We start from the raw sequence: 22,317 nt of genomic DNA, 5'->3' as shown, positions 1-22,317 counted from the left end.
TACACTATTTTGATAAATTCTGAACAAGTTACTGTTCAGATAAACCGTATGAAATATGAGATAACCGTATGAAATGAGATAAACCGTATGAAAATAAATTACCTTGGCACATAGGACAGCAACTTCCTTCCACATTGATGGGTTCCACACAAGGAAGAGGAGGGCAACTGACTGTAGAGCAAAGGGTCTGACCCTGCAGACAATAGCAATGTGTGCAGCTGTCAATGTCCCAGCGTTCTTCATCTGCATATGTTTTGCCATTAAAGTGACACACTGCCTTCTTTGCTGCTATGTCTTCTGTTGAAATAATATTGCCATAGTTTGGGGGTTAGGAAACAATTTCAACTAACTGGTAAAAAGAAACAACTAGTCGTATGCCCTGTTTTGTGACTGAAAAGGCTGGTTGGCTGAAATGTTTTGGTGGGATCCTGGCTGAAACCCATGGAAAGCAACAGTGTTTGGAAAATCCAGTGGGGCTTGACTCAAGTTGAGTCACCGCCCACATGACTCAACTCAAAAAAGAGTCATAATGGGAGCACTTTCTGAGTCACTCTTTAGTGACTCTAATGGACTCAAGTTGACTTGCCCCCCCCTTTAAAAAGCCTACTGTGGAAAAAATGGGGCTGCTGCCAGGCTCTGTGTGTGTGTCGGAGCTCTCTTTGAACACTCCCCTGCTGTCCCCACTCATCTGTAAAGAGGGCAGGAGGGGTGGGAGGACTGAATGAGAGCCAGGACAGAAGCAGAGAGAGGGAGGAGAGTCATGAGCAGCAGCTGCGAGGTTCACCCGGGCAGCCCAATCTTTCTCAGCTCCACTGAGAAGTAGTCTCTCTACAGCTGGTCATTCAGTGGGGCTTCCTTCTCCAAGTAACAACAGAGACAAGAGAAGCCATAAGGTTGGAAAGCAGCACTGGGCAAAAGAGTTTTCTCCCACCTCTGTGGACTTCTGCAGCCAATTGTAAGGCAAGAAACCCCTTGGGCTCCTCCTCCTGCTCTCCTTCAGCCAATAAAAATATACAAATGCCCACAGTTTGTCCAACGATCATTGGTTCCTTCCATCCTATCAGAGATGGAGAAAAAGAGCTCATTCTTGCCTCCTTCTTCCTGCCTGATTCCCTGTGCACTCCCTGTGTTCCACAATCAGAATTATGGCTCCACAAGGTTTTTCACATCGCAAAAACAGTTAGCAAGAACTCCCCAGACACAGGTAGAATTGACTCAGCAAGTGTGGGGACAAATGCTGAGTCAGGGGGGGTCCTGACTCAAGTCTTTTTCAGAATCTTCCATGCACACAACTCACAGAGTCACCCAAAATCATGCATTTTTGTGACTTGAGTTTCCAACACTGGAGAGCAATGGGTCTACTTCTGAGTAAATCAGGTTGTAACTATGTGCAGCTGTACTTGCTCATGCTCAGTCCTTGTTGCTTGTCTCTCTGCTGTGAATTGAATTGCACATTCCCAGTTATGTGTTATATGTAGCGCCTCTGGTTTAATATACCAGGCACCTTAAAGAAGGATCTGATTAATGGTTCTACTGGTATGTTGCTTACAGTGCACTTACTCTGATGGTGTTTACAAAAAGGTTGTGAACAGCAGAATTAAAAAAGTTAATGAATAAAAGTGTATTTTATAATCTTTTACTATATTTTTAATAAATCAGAGACTGTACATACAGTTATAAGGTAACAGTTACTGGTAGGTTATTTTTCAGGATCTGGCCTCAGGTAAAATCAGACCAAATTATAGTCAGACACCCCCTAAGTTTAACCCCCCTCAATTATCTGAGGGTAATAGAAAGTTCCATGATCTTGGCTCAAAACCTGCCCTCAACTTATCTGTGAGATCAACAGTGACAATGGTAAAGGCTGCATTGGCACTGGAAGGTTGGATAGGACTGGACTCTCAGAAACTCAATCATAGGTGCATGGAAGTTTCTTTAAGTGGCAGCATGTAAATACTGTAATGGATAAATTCCATACCTTATTGTACAATTCCTTACAACATTTTATTTTATTTAGTACGTGTTATCCTACTATATCTCTAAGGCTGCAATCCTGTGTGGGCCTTACACTGTGTTCTGGCAGCATAAAGTCCTTTACAGCTGACATGAAAAGGGACATACTGTATCAATATCAGTGTCAGACAGATCTTACATTCAGGGTGCAATCCTAACTCCTTATGTCAGTGCTTTACAGCACTGGCATAGCGGTGCCAATGGGACATTTGCTGCATCCTGCAGTTGGGTGTCACTCATGGAGGCCTCCTCAAAGTAAAGGAATGTTTGTTCCCTTATCTCAGAGCTGCATGCCCTTATGTCAGTGCTGGAAAGCACTGACATAAGGGGTTAGGATTGTGCCCTCAGGTAACTACTGGATTTTCATGATTAGGAAATTCAGTTCAATGCACAATGAAAAAAGTATAGTGAAGGAGTTCTGATGAGGAAGTGCAATACACTGATGTTCAAAATCTAATCATGAAGGTGGAGGGTAAGAAAGGGTTAGAAATAACATCCAGGGCTGCTGAGAGCTGACACTGGGCCTGGGGCAAGATGCCTGATTGGGCCCCCTTCCTAAATTTTCCTACAAACCAGGTGTTGCTACATTTTAGAACAACTTTTTAATTGACAGCTTTACCTTAGCATGCCCAAGATTGAAACTAAATGAAAACATTTATCTGATGGGATAATTTCCTTACTTTGTAGTGCTATTGCATTTTTTTTCTACCTCAGCAAAGTCCTCATTTGCTTTTTATTCTAATAATGCCTGGGTATCTAAGGACTGGTTTTCAGTATTTCCCTCCTTACATGTGATGATTTTGAAACAAACCCCAAGTAAAATAAACTTGCCTGGCTTTTTATATTTCATTTTCCCCCCCCCTTTTTCCTTTTCTGTGCTCCAGGCTTATATTTGTATTTTGTACTGTTAATTTCACCATCAAACAATGCCAAAACACATGTAGACTTAATCCAACGTCATGTGTTCTAGACACATACTAAGCTAGAAGGGGTGGAGGTTACTATTGGGTTCTGGGAATTCTGTGAACTGAACCAGGTGACCTACTACTGGAGCCTAGTAGTTCTGGTCTCAAGGCGTTTTCCCACGTTTCAATTGTACCAATACATGTTGGCGCTTATGGAGAAGATCTGGTCTGCATTTCTACTACAGCTTTAATCCACTTTCAAAGCACTTCTATTGCCCCAATGCATTGGGGGGGGGAATGTAGTTGGATGAAGAATCTGCGAGCAGTTAGAACTACACTTAAACTGCAGTTTCCAGAATGCATTCTCCAGAAGTGCACTGAAACTGGGCTAAAGCTGTAATAGAAATGCAGCCTTGGCTAGGATGAGATGGAGATATTCACATTTATTTTGTAATAAATTTGTTTTGTACTGTACAGTTTGTTTTGTCATGGCCCAGGCCCTCTGGAAGTCTGAGCCCTGGGGATTCTTGGTCACAGGCCTGATTCTTTTATGATTTGCTGCTCTATGGTCTTTCTACCTGACTACTTTTTATCTGACTACTGTTTTTATGATATGAGTTAATGCTTTTATCTGTTTTTAAATTATGTTTTTAATCTGTTTTAACTTGTTGTAAGACGCCTTGAGTCCCTTTGGGGAGAAAGATGGGGTAAAAATAAAGTTATTATTATTATTATTTATTCTGTCATTGTTCCCCCCATCCCCTTCTCTTCAGGCCTGATAATGCCCAAATCACCCATAGAGATGGGGCATAGACTTTTAAATGTTCACTGAAGCACAAAAGGTAGAACCTTCATATAACAAAATTATGTTCAGAATTTAGATGTGTCCAACATCAGTTTGCCATACAGAAGCATATCTACATTTCATGTTTAACCTGTAACATGCCTCAATCTAGCTAATTAGCTATGATTTAGAACAAGCCATTAGGATGGATACATGGCTGCTACTGAAAACAGCAGCTCTGCATCTTGTCACCCCTTCTTGGTAGAAATGACTAGTGATAATAACAAGGAGATGTCATTTTGCTACTAAGCAGCAGTTAATATAGAGTAGTGGCTGAGAAACATGCAGTGTGATTGCACATTTTGTATCGCTAGATGTTATGGGGATAGAGGAGATATAGGGCTATTGTTTTTAGCATCAGCACTACAGTGGTGCCTCGCAAGACGAATGCCTTGCGCAACGAAAAACTCGCAAGACGAAAGCGTTTTGCGATTTTTTTGGTGACTCGCAAGGCAAATTTTTCTATGGCCATGCTTCGCAAGACGAATTTTTTTCCTTTTTTTTTTTGGTTTGTTTTAAATCGCACTTCGCAAGATGAAAATTTCGCAAAACGAAACGACTCACGGAACGAATTAATTTCGTCTTGCGAGGCACCACTGTATATGCACCCTAACAGCTAGTTCTGGTCCTAGCCCCGCTGACACCAACAGAAAATTGAGTTGCAACTAATTCATTGCTTTTCGATGTGATTTCGTCGTAAGTAATTCTAACTGGTTTGGAACCACTGACTATTGCAATAGATAGTTGGCCCCTGCTTCATTCTAACAAAAGTGCCAACACCAACATCCCACAATGTTAATTTAATATATATATATTTGTTTCCAGAATGCATTGGAGACAAATTCCAGAATGTATATTCGTGTGTGACAAGTTAGAAGATGGCTCAAACTAAGTTACATTGTATAAGAAAACTACTGATACCTAGAAAACAATGGGGCAACTCTATATGTAATTATATCACAGTTACTAGCAGAACCAGGCAATGCCATAAATAAAATACAAAAGGCAGACAGAAATTGCATGTACTTTACATTGAGTAAGTGTGACTGAGAAAAATTTATCCCATCAAATATCTCTCTACTTTTTGACCACTTACCTATACAATAAGGACAACACTGTCCTTTTCGCAAAACAGGCCTGTCACAGGACACTGGTGGACAAGACTCAGAGTAGCAGGTGATTTCACCATTCATGCAAATGCAACTAGCACAAACGTTGGGTTTCCAGGACTCGGCAGTCAGAAAAATATCACCTTCATCATTTTTACAGTAACTGGGTATGCTCTCATTGCTTGATGAGGAAGACTGAACAGGCTCATCTATGAATACAAACATGCAGGAAAACAAGATGTGGGTGAGACTCAGTAGAGCAGGATTTCTCAAACTGTGGGTTGTGACCCACTTGGTGGGCCATGACCTTTCTGTTGGTGGGTCCCAAAGCTTTAGCTGATAACTGAGAAGGTGAATGTATGGAGCTGTACGGAAAGTGAAACAGCCATATTGTGTGTTTATTCATGAGTAGGCAAACTTGCCTTAGTCCATTGGAAAGGGCAGACTGAGAGGAATCCAATGACACCAGAATGGTTCCAATTTGATGAACACAGCCTGCAAAAACAACTGAGAAGGAAGTCCCTCCCTCCAAGCTGGTGAACGTATTGAGCCCTAAGGAAAGCAAAACTGAACTACATGGTTCCATTTATTTATGAGTAAGCAAATGCGCCTTGGTTCATGATCAGGTTAGGCAAAGAGGAAGGCAAGGCCACCAGAATGGCCATGATCTGATGAAAGGGTAGCTCAACAAATGCTTCAGAAGGCAGCCCCCCTCCCTTTAAAAAGAATAAAACAGAAGCTTGAGCTGCTAAGATGAGTTTTTGTTTCTTTTTTAGACTTGTAAAGCTAGGTAAGTCCTTATAGTGATATCGTTTAAATATAAGAACTTAAATTGAACTGGGCACTGGGTAGGGCTGAAAATCTTACTGATTTTTTTGTTTTCTTTATGTGGTGGTGGGGTGTTATTCTAGGCAGGCTACAGAGAAAATTCACTTTGTGGATCAGGGTTGGCTTCCCCTTATTTATTTGTTTTACTTTATTTATAATTATTTTAATTTGCTTGATGATGTCACTTCAGGTCATGCTTGATGATGTCACTTTAGGTCATGCTTTCACTTCTGGTGGGTCCCAGACAGATTGTCATTCTAAAAAGTGGGTCCCGGTGCTAAAAGTTTGAGAATTACTGAAGTACAGCACATGTTCTACAAAATGACAGAAAATTGTGAATTTGTGAAGTTTCATATTGTTGTCATTTCATATTGTTGTAAAAGAACCTAAAAACCGATATTAGAAAAATGAACGATTTAATTCTCAACAGTTGTCATAGTATCTTTCATTTGTTCACAATCTTTTAGTGATATAAAGTGCAGATTCTGCCATCAGATATTTCTGGAGTTTAACATTTGTGATTGGCTATCACAGACTTCCCTGTTCTTTAAGAACTAGTACAGTAGGTCTAATCAAGTTAGCACCATCAGAAATTGTAGACAGTGAACTGGAGCAACTCTCCTTCTCATGGCTCATGCAGCTCCTGGGGGAAGGAAGTGACAAGCATAGCCTTCATCTACATATTAAATGTAGTTAAAAGACATGTAGTTAAAAAACATGCTTTTTATGAAAAAGGCACATCTCTCTCCAGATATACTGTCTACATTTAAAATAATGGGTGTAGGCCTTTAATATACCCTTGCAATAATGTATTGCTCAGCACCATCAGTGATTGGTTGTGACTTTTAGAGCTGGCATGATGACAGGCTTTGTTCTATAAATATAAGGAATCCTACAGTCACTCAGTTTTTCAGTTTTTGAAACTGGTCATTCAGTTTTTCATTTTTTTAAATCTCTGTGACTAAGCTATAAAGGGGAGGAATAATTATTCTGGACTCTGTTCGTCACAGTAGTCCTTTCTAGAGTGCATAGATATTTTGATGTATCATTTTTACCTTTGCCAGTAAAGGACCTAGTTAAGGTTTTTGTTAACATAGCAATTTTTAAAAGTTTCAGAGAAAATAATGTGTTTTAAAAATAATTGGACCATTTAAAACAATACTGGCCCAACTATCATGAGATGAGGGATAGAAGAGTACAAATCTCATTCATCTTCTTGGCATGCAATTCTGCTTCCCATATTATATTATGGTGGCGGGGAATATTTTGTCTGAACTGCCCCACATGAATTAAGTACAACTTTATGTAGTATTTAAATTAAATGTTCAGACAAGCCATCCTGTATGTGATTACAGTCAGTTCTCTTTATATGCAGATTTGCTATCTGCGAATTTGCTTATCTACAAGGGGCAGAATTGCTACCTACCTCTCATTATCCATGACTGTTCTCATTATCTGTGAATTTTGTGCCAGAGTACTGGGGTGGGACTTAGCACAGCCACAACAGGGCAGGCAGGGGCAAGGGAAGTTGCAGGAAGAGGAGGAAAAGAGACAGTGACCTCCCTTATGAGCAGAAGGTAGCACTGATGCCATGCAGGGAGAGAGAAAGAGACTGTATATGGCCGACAGGAGAAGGGTTGTGGTAATCACATTCAGACAATTATAGTCCTCTTTTTTTAGAAAGTTGTCTGGATGGGGTCAATTTCCAACATCAAACAGGCATAATAATAATAATAATAATAATAATAATAATAATAATAATAATAATAATAATAATAATAATAATAATAATAATAATAGGTATTTATATACTACCTTTCTGGTCATCAGATTACTCCTCTGACTTTATTCAAGGCGGTTTACATAGGCAGGTGATTCTAAATCCCTCAAGGGGATTTTTACAATCATAGAAGGGTTCTCTCTTTCAAGAACCACACAACATTTCAGATGGATCTTCCTGGTCTGGTCTCACTTCTGGCCTCCAGTTCTCCCATGCAGGCTGACAAGCAGCTCCTTCATCTCTCACATGGAGGGCAGCCAAGACACTTCTTTGCTCACACCGAAGTGCAGATGGAATAACTCAGCTCAGCTTGTCAGCTGCTTCAAGGTCTCCCCGTTCAGGGAGCTGCGAGTGGCCTTGAACTGGCAACCTTTCAATGTTATCTTTGGGCTAACAGAGGCTCTACCCTCTAGACCATTGTCACACTCATTTGTGTGTGCTTCCAGACTTGCTCCACTATCTCAAGTGGAACCTTTACAACCCTGCTAATGATGTGAGACAGATGATGAGTGGTCTCTGGAAGGCTACCTGAGGGCTGGGGCTGAGGTAAGCCCAGGGGGCATGTGGAGGAGGAGTAAGCATGAAGTAACCCTCTCCCCACGTTGTTGGGCCAGCAACCTTCAAGGACTTGGGGGATTAGCCAGTGTGGAGGAGGAAGCATCAGATGTTGATGAGCCCTCACTATAATCCAGCCCCATAGACTTCAATATTCAGGTTCATAAAGTTCATAGAGTGTACTGTGAAGAGGGCTCCCTGAAACCTAACCCCATTTTTCCCATAGGCTGAGTGATTCAGTATCCACTAATTTGATACCCACAAGGTTTTCCAAGAACCTAACCCTAGTGCAGGGGTGTCCAAAGTTTTTGGTAGGAGGGCCACATCAGCTCTTTGACACTGTGTCAGGGGCCGGGGGGAGGGAGAATTAATTTACATTTAAAATTTGAATAAATTTACATAGGTTTACATAAATGAATATATTAAAGATGAACTTATATGAATGAATGAATGAATGGTCTTGCAATAGCTCAAGGCCTGTATAAGGCCTTGCACAAAGCAATGCTGGCCTTTCCTTTGCTGCTGCTGCTGCATCACAGACGTGAAACAGTAAGCAGTGGAGGGAGCCCTCATCCCACAGCTCATGCGAGAGGTCAGTTGCCCTCATGCTGAGATCAGTTGCGTTGGGCCAGAGCCGGATCCAAGAAATCTCCGGACGGCCAGAGGCTCATTGGAGACTGGGGGCTCCCTGAGGGCTGCATTGAGAGGCCTCGAGGGCTGCAAGTAGCCCCAAGGCCAGGGTTTGGGCACCCCTGCCCTAGTGTATAACGAGAACTGACTATATGTATCTGTGGGATGAGGTGCAAAGTGTAGAGGTGAAACATGTAGGCTCATGCTCCTCATTGCATGGTGAGTCGGGTAGTTGATGTATAATCTGAACTGGACCATTGTTATATGCATATGCACCCAGCAAAAACTCAATGGCTGAAGTATGGGAAGCAAAAGCAGTTTTAAGATGGGTGATTTAAAGTACAAAATAAATGCTCAACTCTTGACTTATCTACTGCTTATCTTCTCCAAAACATTTCCCCAAGATATTCCCTGTCACACACACCCCTCCCCAATTTGAAATGAATGAACACAAACTCTGGCAAAGAGATAAAGACTTTGAGGAGCTTATGGCCACCAACATTAAAGGGAATAACAAAAGCTTCATCAAGTATGTTAGAAGCAAGAAACCTGCTAGAGAAGCGGCTGGTGCGCTGGACAGTGAAGGAGGGAAATGGGTGATGAAAGGGAACTGCAGAGAATTATATGAGTTCATAAGACCATGGGTAAATACCACTGCCAGAACAGTCCCTTCTGACTAAAGAATTAAGTCAAACTGAGGTTAAAAGAGAAGACATTTCAGACCTTATTGACAAATTGAAGATCAATACTAGACCCAGATGGCATCCATCCAAGAGTTCTTGAGTTAACTAAAGCAGCCATTCCCAATGGGGGGGAGGGGGTGGTCGCAAAGTGTTTTCGGGGGGTTGTGTTAAGTCTGACAACCCAGATGTCACTGCCAAATTTCCAGGGTGCCAGGCTCCACACTGGAAGTGGGTTGCGGCATTAGAAAGACTGAGAACGTAACAGATACACAGCCCTCTCAGCCCAAGTTAGGGATCCTTTCCGAATGCCCATACACTCTTGTATGGTTGGGGGGGGAGAGCCTGCTCTCTGGCTATGGATCTGTTGCTTGCTGTTTAGCCCCATATCACAGCTGCAAAGAATTGGAAAGGACAACATGAAAGCCAGCCCTGCTTGCTTCGACCATTTGCAAATAGCTTCTTACTGCGTTCCAAAACCCATCACCCCAGTCATGGCTGCAAATCTTCTTTGGGGTGGGCTCAGAGGGGAGAACAAGAAAAAAGGGATGTGGATTCAAGGCAAAGCCAGCAATGCCTTCCTTGTACAAATGGGGGCAGCCATTTGGAAAGGATCCCTAACTGGGGCCAGAAGGACAGCATGCGTACATATGTTGTGTATCGGCAGTGGGATAAGTGGAGGCTCCAAGGTGGCTCCAACTCTGACACCAGTGAGACCAGATCAATAAAAGCACAGTGGCAGAGTGGGTGCATGGCTGTGGTAGCCACTACCACCACTGCTGCTGCTGAGAAAAAAGGGAGAGCAGCAGTGGGAGGGAGTTTACCAATCAGTCCAGCAGCTCCAGCCAATTTTTAGCTTTTGCTATGTGCATATTGAGCCAATATGGAATACTCAGTTACAAGCCACTGAGTATATGCAACCTCCTTGATCAAGAAATAGGCTATCTTTGAATGCTAGATGCAAGAGAGTACAGGATACAGGTATCTTGTTGTCTTGTGTGCTACCCGACGCAACTGGTGGGCCATTGTGAGATACCAAAAACTGGACTAGATAGGCCTTTAGTCTGATCCAGCATAACTCTTCTTATGTGACAGTAAACATTTGTCTGGAAATCTGCAGAGGGAAATTCAGTTGAATTAGTTCAGGTGAACTAGAAAATCTGTACTGAGACTGCTAGGTAAGACTAACCTGGGCACTGTGGACAGCATGAATCCTGGGTACGAGAAGGGTTTCGACAAAGAAGAGGTGGGCACACTTCTGTCTCACACAACACTCGTGCATTATGACAGGTACATTGTGTGCAAGAATCAATACTCCATGTATCTCCTTCCACAAAGTAGTCTCCTCCTGGAACATAGCAGATGGTTGAACTACTAAGTTCTGGCTTCTGTACTGTGGATTCATCTGTGAAAATAGAATTCAAACACAAAGTAACAGAAAATTACGCCACCATCAACATTTCTTATATTAACTTCAGAGGTTTGTATCTATTCATCATGTTGGCAACCTTCAGTCTCGAAAGACTATGGTATCGCGCTCTGAAAGGTGGTTCTGGAACAGCGTCTAGTGTGGCTGAAAAGGCCAATTTGGGAGTGACAATCCCTTCCACACTGGGAGCAAGTGCAGTCTGTCCCTGGTCTGTCTCCCTGGCTATGGGCCTTTGTATCTATTACATGTGAAGATATACAAGCAGCTATATATGAAAGCCAGTTTCCTATATGTTACCACTTGAGTTTGGCTAAGAAATGGAACTCGGAATGGAGATTATGTGGCCTCCACTGAATATTATGTGACAACGCAAATAGACTGCTGTCAGCAAGATTGTTGGGTGGGGCCAATACATGAACTCGGATGTCTCAGCTTCCATTAATAAGGACTATGTGCAGGGATTTAGTTTTTGCATGTTTCATTAAGAGATGAACTGATCTTCCTAAGACCCTTGCAATATATAGGCCTTTCTTTTGCCTCTATATCAGGCATTTTGCTAATTCACAAAAACCACGTCATATAGTTCTTCTGTGTGTCTGCAGAGGACATAAGACTCCCACTGGATCAGGCCAAAGGCCCATCTAGTCCAGCTTCCTGTATTTCACAGTGGCCCATCATATGCCTCAGGGAGCACACAACACAAGATACCTGCATGTTCCCACTCCCTTGCACCTGGCATTCTAAGATAGCCTACTTCTAAGACCAGGAGGTTGCACACAACTATCACAGGTTGCATGTTAACCATAGCTAGGTTAGAATATAGCTATATCTCACATTCAGAATAACATTCAAAGTAGAGCATTGTTTCCCAAACTGTGGGTTGGGACCCACTAGTGGGTGGAGACCTGAGTTTTGGTTTCATGAAATGCTGAGCAAAGCTTCCAGTGTAAACACAGGTGATGGCAAGATCAGGCAACAAACTGCCTCAAGCCCTGATGCTATTCAAAAAGCAGGTAACTACTAATTACTCTACAAACACTCAGCTTCTGGAGTCTGCAAGATAGCTGTTAACTGCCCTGCAAAAGAGCTCAGTAGCTATTTTGCAAACTGCAGGACCTGAGTTCTTTGCAGAGCAGTTAGCAATTATCTTGCAAACTGCAGGAGCTAACTGCAAATTACAAATAGCTGAGCTTCTTCAGTTTGCAAGAAGCTGAGCTCCTACGGTTTGCAAGCATGTGTAAATATAGAGAGATAAATGTATCATGTTTGATGTTTCCTAATAAAGAATTTTTAAAAGAAGATTTTGTTATTTTATTTTTCTGGAAAGAAATGGAAAAGGAAGGAGAGCATTCATTAAAGTTCATTAGGGCTGCCTCATTAAAAGAGATGGGTCATTTTTTAAATAAATAAATGGGTCCCTTCAGGAAGAAAGGCAGGGAATGAATAAAATAAATAAATAAATTCTAGATCTTTTTTCTTAAAAGTCTTGGAAAGCTAGGCGGGTTCCGATAGCACGTTGTTTTAAAAAGTGGGTCCTGGTGTCAAAAAGTTTGGGAACCACTGAACAAGAGCATTGATGGAGAATAGGAAGAAATGTATTAACAGGAAGAATATAAAAATGCTCTTTTCAAAAAGAAATTAATGTTCAATATGAACGCACAAGTCACAAAATAATAAACATTCAATTTCAAATCTTAAATTGGTTCATTTTATATTTATTGGTAATTAATAATGGACAAGTTCTCCCTTGTTTGTCTTGGAAAACATCTACTTCCTTTCTGCATTGAACGGGATCGTTTTCCAGGCCACTTGGAGGATTGAAAATGTCTGTCCCTTCTCCACCAGTTTTCTGGTCACCCAAACATGCCCTTTACTCATTCTCTTGGCAGAAAAAGGGGATTCCTTCCTAAGTTGTCAATCCTTAGTATATTTTAATATTTTTCTTCAAACTATAGGAAATTGGTTGGAGAACCCCTCCCATGAGCAAAACTCTCCTTTCATAACTGGAGTAAAAACTCTTGGTGCAACAACTTTCTGCTCTGTTCAGAAAGGAGAGCTGCGCTCACAGGAGGATCCCTTCCATGAGCAGAACTCTCACACATACAAACAAAGTGCACTTTATTATATTGTGCAGAACATAAAACCATACCTGGACAAGATGGGCAGCACTGCCCTGGATGGATGGTGGGATTTCCACAGTTAGGTACAGAGCAGGCAATCAAAGCACACATCTCTCGTCCATTATGACAGTAACATTCACGGCAGCCATCATGCCAACTTTCCTCATTCTCATGACGATGCCCATCCACTGACAAGCAAGAGCCTGCCTTAACAGGTGGCATTACAGAACCGGATAATTCTGTTAATGACCAAAAAGCACTATCTTAATATTAGGGTATTAAGAAACATCTATTAATCTTGCTCTATTTATTTTAGTAACACAATCAAACTGAGCAGTACTTGGTACACTCCATCATGTATAATGCTGGTTTCTATTATTAATTTGATTTATATTCCACTCTATCCTAAGGATTCAGAATGGCATAAAATGTTTTCTTTTTTTCCTAAATGTTGTCATGCCTCCAAGGGGCTCAGGATCTTAAAATGGACTAATGAACATCTAACATCAAAGGCCATGGAGCAAATGTACACAATGTTTAATAATTAATGAGCACAACCTGCAAATACTAGAGAAAGATCAATAGCTTTATCTTCTTAAATACATGCATGTGAAGAAGATTTTAACATAAGAACCGGAAAGTCTCTTCTCCCTTTAATGAAGAGCAACACTCTCTTTTAGTGTTTTTGAGAATACCATTCCACTGGAGATGGTGAATAGGGCTTAAAGTCCCCTTCTGCTAAATACTTTTGGTTTGGAAATCAATGACGAATTGCCCCCTTTTTTAATAATTACTTAATACCATCAGCATGTTAGGTATTAAAAGTTTACATTGTGAAGACTTGTTTTATGTCATTCGCTTCTTAGGTTACATTGATAAGTTTATAGAGTTAAACTTCTTTCTTCTGGTCCAGGGGTTATATGCAGATGTGGAAGCTCAGATGCTCACACAAAGCACCCCACTGATAAAGGTTTGCCTCTGTAAGAAGCAGATCCATGTGCAAATTAGCTCTCTCCATGAAAATGAATATGAAAGCCCATGTATGAAGGGTGCATAATACAACCATGAAAACTCTTTAATAATCAGCCATTTTTCAAATAATTGTTATATACGTACAATGTATTAATACATCTAAATTAGGTTCCCTCTTATCTGCAGTTTCCATATCCACAGAGCACCCTTGGAACATATCTCCCATTGATATGGATGCCTGTATTACCTAAAACTAGATGAAACTTGTTCTGACTTTGTAACTTTACTATGATATACTTTTACATATATAATGTACATAAACTGGATAGAAAAGTAGTACATGAGTGCTGCACCTACCTCTACATTTACAGATAAGACATCCTTGATTGTTTTGCTCGAAGCCCATTGGACAGCTCTTACCGCATGAAAGTTCTGGGCATTTCTGGCATCGACAGATCTCACAGCCATGCTTGTTCCTCCTAGATAATCAGATTTATTTGTGAAAGGTTAGATTTCTTTTCAAGAATTAAACATTTCAAATCACTACTGACCTGTTTTATTCTTATGACGCTTGTCCAGGACAGAAAATGAACTATAGTTCTGTATTAGAGAAAGAACACAAAAACCAAAAACAAAACAAACAAAAAACATCTTGGACCTGTGATCTGTCAGACAGAAACTCTTTTTCAAAATTAAATAACTAATCTTACTTACTACTGGGCACAGAACACGGATTGATCAAGATTCTTTGCCATGTTTGCATATTGTAATATAAATCTATAAGATGAAGGACACGCTGTAATAACCCAATTTCTGAAGTCAATTCTCTTTCCATGTGAAATACTACACACCCGTTACATTGCTCAAAAGTATTTTCAGATGCTAGACTATCAACCTGGATCACAAATATCGAATCAATAAATATAAAATTATTATTAAATTATTATTATGAAAAATATTGTTGGTGAAAAAGTCTAAAGTTTAGAAAGATGAGAAATGTATAATTTTTGTAGTACTTGCAGTATGAAAATAATTTAATTTTATAACTCTTTCAGGTTCAGCATTAATACTTCCACTACTGCAACTAGAGATTGTGACTTTATTGGCCCAGGTCCCAATCCTATCCAGTGCCAGTGCAGTCATGTCAATGCGATGTGCTCTGCATCCTATGGTGGGAAGGCAGTCACAGAGGCCTCCTAAATATATGGGAACATTTGTTCCCTTACCTCGAGTCTGCACTGAGGCTGCACCAGTGCTGGAAAGCTGAATAGGATTGGGCCCCCAGTGAGTTCATGATTGATATAATATTTTGCTAAGGATGACTTTCTGACATGTAAAAATAAATAATATTTTAGACATATATCTGATAAATGTTAAAGAAAAATTTTGTGTTTAATACATGATGAAGAATGATTATGTGCAACAGATTTGAAATGTGTTTTTCATGAAATAATTGTGAAAGATACATATACAAAGTTTTACTATGGATGCTATTTTGATGTTAACTAATGAAGACAAGTTTTCTCCAATTTTAACCATAAAAAATAATATCTTAGTTGAAGTTCAGCTTAAATACATTGTTCTGTGCAAGCAAGAGACTCATAGACCATTCACACCAATCTCATTAACATCCTTTCCAATTCTAAGAAGACATCTCCAGACAAAAACAAGCTTTAAGAATTGAAGAGTTTCGTTTACACTTAATGTTTGAAAGATTAATCAACAAATTAAGTATTTGTAATGAAATCCTGTGCTTATTACTTCAAATACCATCAGAAACTTGATTTAAAGACTGAAAGACAACATCAACACTATTTTGGAATAAAAATTTCAGCCATAACTTACATATCAATCTTGTAAACCAGCCAAAGAAATCAGAGCTAGAAGAAGCCATAATCTCTCTTAAGTCAGCCTTGTACACAGGCACCTTTACTACCATATACAATTACTCAAAAGTTTAAACCAAAAGTGTAGCTACTACAGAAACTGGAAGTAAGATGTTTGCATAGTCACACTTCAGCCATTAGCATGACTATTGTTTAATGAATCTCAGAAAAACACCAGACCCTGTACACAGAAATAATATGATTCCTATCTAGACTCTTTCAATCTCAAAAAATAGTAGAACAGACTGTGGTTCTGCCAGCTAAGTCTTCCTTTAGAGGTGCAAAGAAGGTACCAGGAGAGACATTTTAGATAAATACAGGTAAGTTCCTTGAGTCTTTATCCAAACTTTCAGGTGCAGCAATTTCTTTATCCACTAGATGGGGCACCAGTATGCAGGTTTTAACCCAGTGTATTACTATCCTTTCCTGTTGTCACTATCTAAGTATTTCCTCACTTATGGCAGTGACTGAGGTTTTCCCAAAGTGAGGTGGAGAGCAGAGTTCTTGATCACATAGGGATCACATAAGCCACAGTGGTGACTCTCTCATGCTTCCTGAAACACACTCCCAGCCCTTTCTTTTCAGCCCAAACCTCCTTCTCTTCCTTCTTCACCTTAACCGTTTGCTTCAGAGTGACTGAGCTTCTTTTTCCCTGCTTCCTGTTTGTTGACCCTAGAGGACATATCCCTTCTGCATCACTCCTACACTCACACATTAAGTACATTTTCAAATGTTTCCCATCTCAGCACCAGCAGAGAGAAGGCTGAGCTGTGGGAGGTAAGTTTAGGTGTTGTGGCCAAAGACAGAGATGTTAATGGAGTACAAAGTGTTTGATTAAAGAAGTTAAAGAAAAGAAGTATTGGGGGGGGGGTGAATCAGCTTGAAACAATATTGAGACATTTTCTTGATGGGTCTGCCCCTAAAGATGATCCAGAAACTGCAGCTGGTTCAGTATATAGGTACCAGGATTCTTACTGGAGCCTGTTGGTCTGACAGCTTCTAATCAATAGCACTGGCTATCAATATGCTTTCAGACCAAGGTGCTAGATTGCTATTTAAAGTCCTACATAACTTGAGGCCTGAATGTTTGCAAGGCTACCTTCTCCCACACTTGTCATTCTTACAGTTTTTCCCAACCTTGGTTTCATATTTGTTTACTGCCTGATCTTGCATTTTTATTTTAAACCAATCACTGGGTTGTTACAAATTATGTTGTTAGCTACCCTTATGGCCCCTCTGAGGATAAAAGGGTGGAATATAAATGATTGAATAAATAAAATGCTAAGAAATCAAATCCCAACTCACAAAACAATGGCTGCATGCATGCTAATTCTTCTAGAAAGGATCAGGATGATGCAGCATTTCTTAATATTGGCTGGGCTTACCTGTTATATTCAGCTCAATTTACTTAAGTTTCCTGCAAGATCTTGGGACAGAAACTGCCTTGGTTGTCTGAGTGATAACCTGTCTTCAGAGAGTAGGCAAGGGGAATAGGTCATTTTTTAATTATGTTAGAGGCATCCATGAGTAGAGGTGTTAGTTTCTGGTAAGTAAGATAGGATAACAGCCCAAGTCTTACTGAACACATTGGGTTTACTTCTGAATAAAATAACACTGCTTTCAAATAGCTCTATTCATGAGACACACTACTGCGTTAATGGGAGACTTCAATTATCCTCATACTGACAGGGTAAATTTATGCATTGGTCATGACAAAGAGACTGGATTTCTTGATATGGTAAATGACTGTAGCTTATAGAAGTTAGCCATGGAGTCAGAGAACAGGTGACTCTAAATTTGAAATTGCATGGAACCAATGTAGGGGTTCATAGAGTTTTGTGGATCCCTTTGCTTGCTGCGTGCTGCAAGGGCATCTTCTGGTGACGATGTCATACGTCATCACTGCCTTCTGGTTCAGCTGGGCTCTGTGCTGTGCAGAGCCCAGGACCTGGTGAGGGATGTAAATGTTATAGTACTGTTGGGGAACACTGACCAGGCTGTAGTCCATTTCAACCAGGTCAGGGGAAAAGTGCCAAGCAAATCTGACACATTAACCCTTGATTTCCAGAGGACAGACTTCTCAAAAATGAAGAGACTAGTTAGAAAGAAGCTGAAAGAAAAAGAGCAGCCAATATCTCCAGAGCACACAGTGGCTGTTAAATCAATAACAGAGGCCAAGGTGGAGTGTATATCACAAAAGAGAAACAACTCAAGTCCAGGAGATTGTCAGCAGAATCAGAGAGTCTATATAGGGGAAGGAGGCTTCTTTCTGTAAACTGAAGGCTTGCCCTAATGAGGAGAATAAAAAAACACACACTCTGGTAAAAGAAATGTAAAAGAGCAATACGGAGGCAAAGAAAGATTTGGAGGAATGCATTGTCCACCAACATGAAGGGAAATAACAATGCTCTTCAAATATGTTAGAATTAGGAAACCTGCTGGAGAAGCAGTTGGCCCACTAGACAGTTCGGGAGGGAAAAAGGAGATAAAAGATCACAGACAGAAATCACAGAGAAATTAAATGAGGTATTTGTGTTGGTCTTCATGGCAGAAGACCTTGAGCAGATACTGCTGCCTCAAAACAGCATTTCCAGGAAAGGTGACCAAAGAATTAAGACAAATATAGATTAAGAGAGGTCATTTCAGAGTTTGACAAATTGCAGTTTAACAAGTCATCAGACCCTGATAGTATCTATCCAAGGGTTCTTAAGGAACTCAAGGGTGAAATTATTGATATTATCTAAAACATGCAACATATCCCTGTAAAGCCGCAGTCCTAACCAACTTTCCAGCACTGTCATAAGGGCAATGCAACTCTAAGGTAAGGGAACAAACATTGTCCTACCTTGAAGAGGCCTTCATGACTGCCCCCAACTGCAGGATGCAGCACATGCCCCACTGGTTCAGCTATGCCAGTGCTGGAAATTTGGTTAGGATTGTGCCCTAAATGTCCAATGTGCCAAAGGAGTGGGTGATAGTGAATATCATGTCAATCCTTAAAAAAAGTAGGGAGATGGAACTTGGGAAAACTACAGGCTGGTCAGCCTAACATCGGTTCCAGGCAAGATGGTGGAAAGCCTCATCAAGGATAAAAAATTGGAGCATACAGAAGAACAAGCTTTGCTGAGGGCAAATCAGTAAGGCTTTCATAAGGGTAAGTCTTGCCTTACAAATCATTTAGAACAGTGGTACTCAAACTGGTGGGTCGTGACCCACCAGTCTGTGTAACAATACCCTGTTCCCTTTATGGGGTGGGGAAAAAAGTGAAGTGATCCCCAGGATTGTGCCTGAAGGGGGAAGAGGGGCTATTTTTAAACTAAATGAATGTGCTCTCAGGGTCCTAGGGGGATCGGGAGCCCTGTGGTGCATTTGCATGGCTCCCCGTGGCTTCTAAAGAGTGACAGTTCCAAGTGTGATTAACCCGAAAGTGGAATTTCTGGTTTCGTCACGCTTGCAACTTTCACTATTTAGAAGCCGCAGGGAGCCCTGCAAGTGCTCCACGGGGCTCCCCATACCCCCTGCACCCTGAGAGCATGTATGTTTAGTTTAAAAATAGCCCCCCTTCCCCCACAGGGGCACGATCCTGGGTATCGCTTTGCTGCCCCCTCACAGACTTACCCTGGGAGTAAAGAAGCTCCGGGGAAGTTTGAGAACCACTGATTTAAAGTTCTTTGAAAAAGGTCAATAGGTGTGTGGTGGTTGAACACGCTGATATTTATCTGAACTCTCAGTAGGTGAAGCAGACGCACTAAAGAGTTTCAACAGTCAGAGATTAAGATTAGAGGGCCTCTTATGGATTGGAAACTGGTTGAAGAAAAGGAAACAGAATGGCTATAAATGAGCATTTGCACAATGGAGAGAGGTGAAAAGTGGTGTGCGCCCAAGTAGCAGTCTTGGAACCAGTTCTTTTCAATTTGTTCATAACTGACACGGAATTAGGGATAAGCAGCAAGGTGGCCAAGTTTGTGGATGACATTGACTTTTTCAAGGCAGTTAACTCTAGAATGGACTGTGAAGCATTCCAGAAGGAGCTCTTCATATTGGCAGCAAAACAGTAGATCTGCAAGAAATCATAAATTCACATATGAATTTATATGCTGATAGGTTCTGAGCTCTCTGTGATGGATCAGGAGAGAGATCTTAGGATGGTGGTGGGGAAGATTGATGAAAGTGTCATTCCACACTGCACAGCAGCTATGAAGAAGGTCAATTCCATGCACATTCAGAATGCCCTTTCTCCGCCAGGGAATAGCCAATATTATTATGCCATTGTACAAATCAATGGTAAGGCCACATTTGGAGTATTGTGTCCAGTTCTGGTTGCTGCATCTCAAAAAGGATATAATGGAATTGGAAAAGATGCAGAAGAAAGCAATCAAAATGATGAGTGGGCTGGGGTATTTTTATTACGAAGAAAGGCTATAACATTTGGGGCTCTTCAGTCTAAAAAGAAGGCACCTTAGGGGGACATGATTGAGACACATACAATTATGCACTGGGTGGATAGAGGGAAGTTATTTACTCTCTCATACAACACCAGAACCAGGGGTCTGTCAGAATTGACTGCCGAGAACAGACAAAAGTGTGTTATCCAGTGTGTAATTATCTGTGGAACTCCATCCCATAGGACATGGTGATCAGTGTTCCCTCTAAGATTTGCAGTGTGGAGCTTGGAAACCCAGAAATGAGGTGATGATGTTATTCGAGGAGGTGTAATGACTGCTGCTGGCGGTGACCCCCTTAGAGGAAATATTGATTTTGATGGCACTTGGTCTAGATTCCTTTAAAATGAGATTGGAAAGATTTATGAAAAGTTCATCACAGGTTACAAGTCATGATGACTACATGCAACCTCTGGGCTTGAAGAAACCTATCTGAATGATAGGAACACAAGGGCAAGGCAACAGGATACGAGTATCTTTTTGTCTTGTGCACAAGTGTGGCATTGTGAGAGACCAAAAGCTGGAATAGACAGACCCTTGGCTTGATCTAGCAACCATCTTTTTGATTCTCTTTGCAACACTGCGTATCATTGACTACCAAGATTTTACAGACTGGGATGGGAGTTTGGAACTATGCATTATATTGGTCCCACTCAACTGTCTGGATATTTTCAGAAGGTTCTGCATATAAATAGGGTGATGGGTCTTGGAAGGCATGGCAGTGGAGGTAGAACAGGTCACTATAAGAGAACACAGTCATTTCAAGACTATTCCCCATTCTAGTTGTCCTTCCTGCCTGGGGGTTACCAGTGGCTCTAGTGGCAACCCTTGTAACCTAAACTACTGCTGCCCCCACAAGATCTGTCAACAATAAAACGAACTCGATTCAGAATTTAATCTTGGATGAAGGATCTGATCTGGTTTGTATTAATGGAAACCTGGTTGGACAAGGTAGGATGACGGTGAGCCTGATCCAATGCTGCACAACTGCTGGCACTGCACCTGTAGTGCCAGGTGTTGCAAACGTGCAGTAAAGCACATTTATAGCACCCAAAGAATAATCAGCCCCGTGGGGGAGGCCTGCAACCCCCTATAGACATTGCTGTTGGAGACCTGGCTGCCAGCGGAAACAAGGTAAGTGCCAAGTGGAGCAGGAGAGTGGAGAAGGTGGCAGGAGGGTGGGGGAGGCATTTCTGGGTGTGGGGAGTGCAGAACAGGGGCAGGATATGCCTGGGAAGGGTGGAACCAATGGAGGCCCCCTCCGCAGAATTGTATCCCCACTCCCATGCTCGAAAGCCTGACATGGGGCTTCTTGAGTCTGCACCAGCTAAATAGCTGGTGCAGCTCTGAGAGCCCCACTGAGCAGGCTGGGGGTAATGGGGCAAATGCTCCCTTACTCTGATGAGACCACCAGCCTGCTCGCATCAAGTATAGGATGCAGCAGCTGCTATTTGCCCCTATGCTGGATAGGATTGGGCACTTAAGTCTCTCTCAGATTTGTTGATTAGATATTGCAGCAGTCTCAGCTGCAGGGGCAGGGAGGTGGACTTATGATATGGCAATAACATTCCTGTTATTCCTATAACATTCCTATGTTATTCCTATAACATCCTCTCTAGCAGTTCTCCAGATGCAGAATAGTCAAAACAGTACTGAAATTGTGTTGGCACACCTTCCAGCCTACCACACAGTAGTTTCTGTGTCTGAGAGGCTGAGGTAATCTCAGACATGGTACTTGGGTATTTCTATGTCCATGTTGAGATACCTGCCCTGGTGACAGTTCAGAAATTCATTACTAACATATCAAACATGGGCCTATGTCAATATCTACTCCAATGCATTCTGTAGGATACACTCTTGTTGGCTGATCAGACTTTTTGTTTCTTTTTTTATTTTGATGCATGAAGGGACAGTGTGGGTACACATATGTGGTGCTATGAGAGCATGACTCAGACTAGTACTGTGGTTTCTAGTATGAGGAAGGACAAGATGCCTTAGATCCACAGGCCAAGAGGAAGGTCACTTTGATAGTCAGAGCAATCAGGCTGGCTTGGATGGAGTCTTGCCTGCTCCTCAGAAGATTCCATGGGCTACTGCAACTTGCCTGCACAATTCATTTGACCC

The 22,317-nt window shown here is 41.4% G+C and overlaps 1 protein-coding gene across 4 annotated transcripts in view; it reads right to left on the bottom strand.

Annotated features, from left to right (window-relative positions):
- Positions 1 to 22,317, bottom strand: part of CRIM1 (cysteine rich transmembrane BMP regulator 1) — a 184,175-nt gene that overhangs the window by 9,678 nt on the left and 152,180 nt on the right. For all 4 annotated transcript variants that reach the window (XM_066611539.1, XM_066611540.1, XM_066611542.1 and 1 more), the window contains 5 exons: positions 14,223 to 14,344; positions 12,923 to 13,132; positions 10,534 to 10,749; positions 4,859 to 5,080; positions 103 to 297 (listed from right to left, as the gene is read on the bottom strand). In XM_066611539.1, the coding sequence (XP_066467636.1) occupies positions 103 to 297; positions 4,859 to 5,080; positions 10,534 to 10,749; positions 12,923 to 13,132; positions 14,223 to 14,344 (965 nt within the window). The remainder of the gene's footprint in view (positions 1 to 102; positions 298 to 4,858; positions 5,081 to 10,533; positions 10,750 to 12,922; positions 13,133 to 14,222; positions 14,345 to 22,317) is intronic.

The sequence above is a fragment of the Tiliqua scincoides genome, chromosome 1 (assembly GCF_035046505.1).
Source record: "Tiliqua scincoides isolate rTilSci1 chromosome 1, rTilSci1.hap2, whole genome shotgun sequence".
Classification (NCBI taxonomy): Eukaryota; Metazoa; Chordata; class Lepidosauria; order Squamata; family Scincidae; genus Tiliqua; species Tiliqua scincoides.
This window is presented reverse-complemented; position numbering and strand designations above follow the sequence as displayed.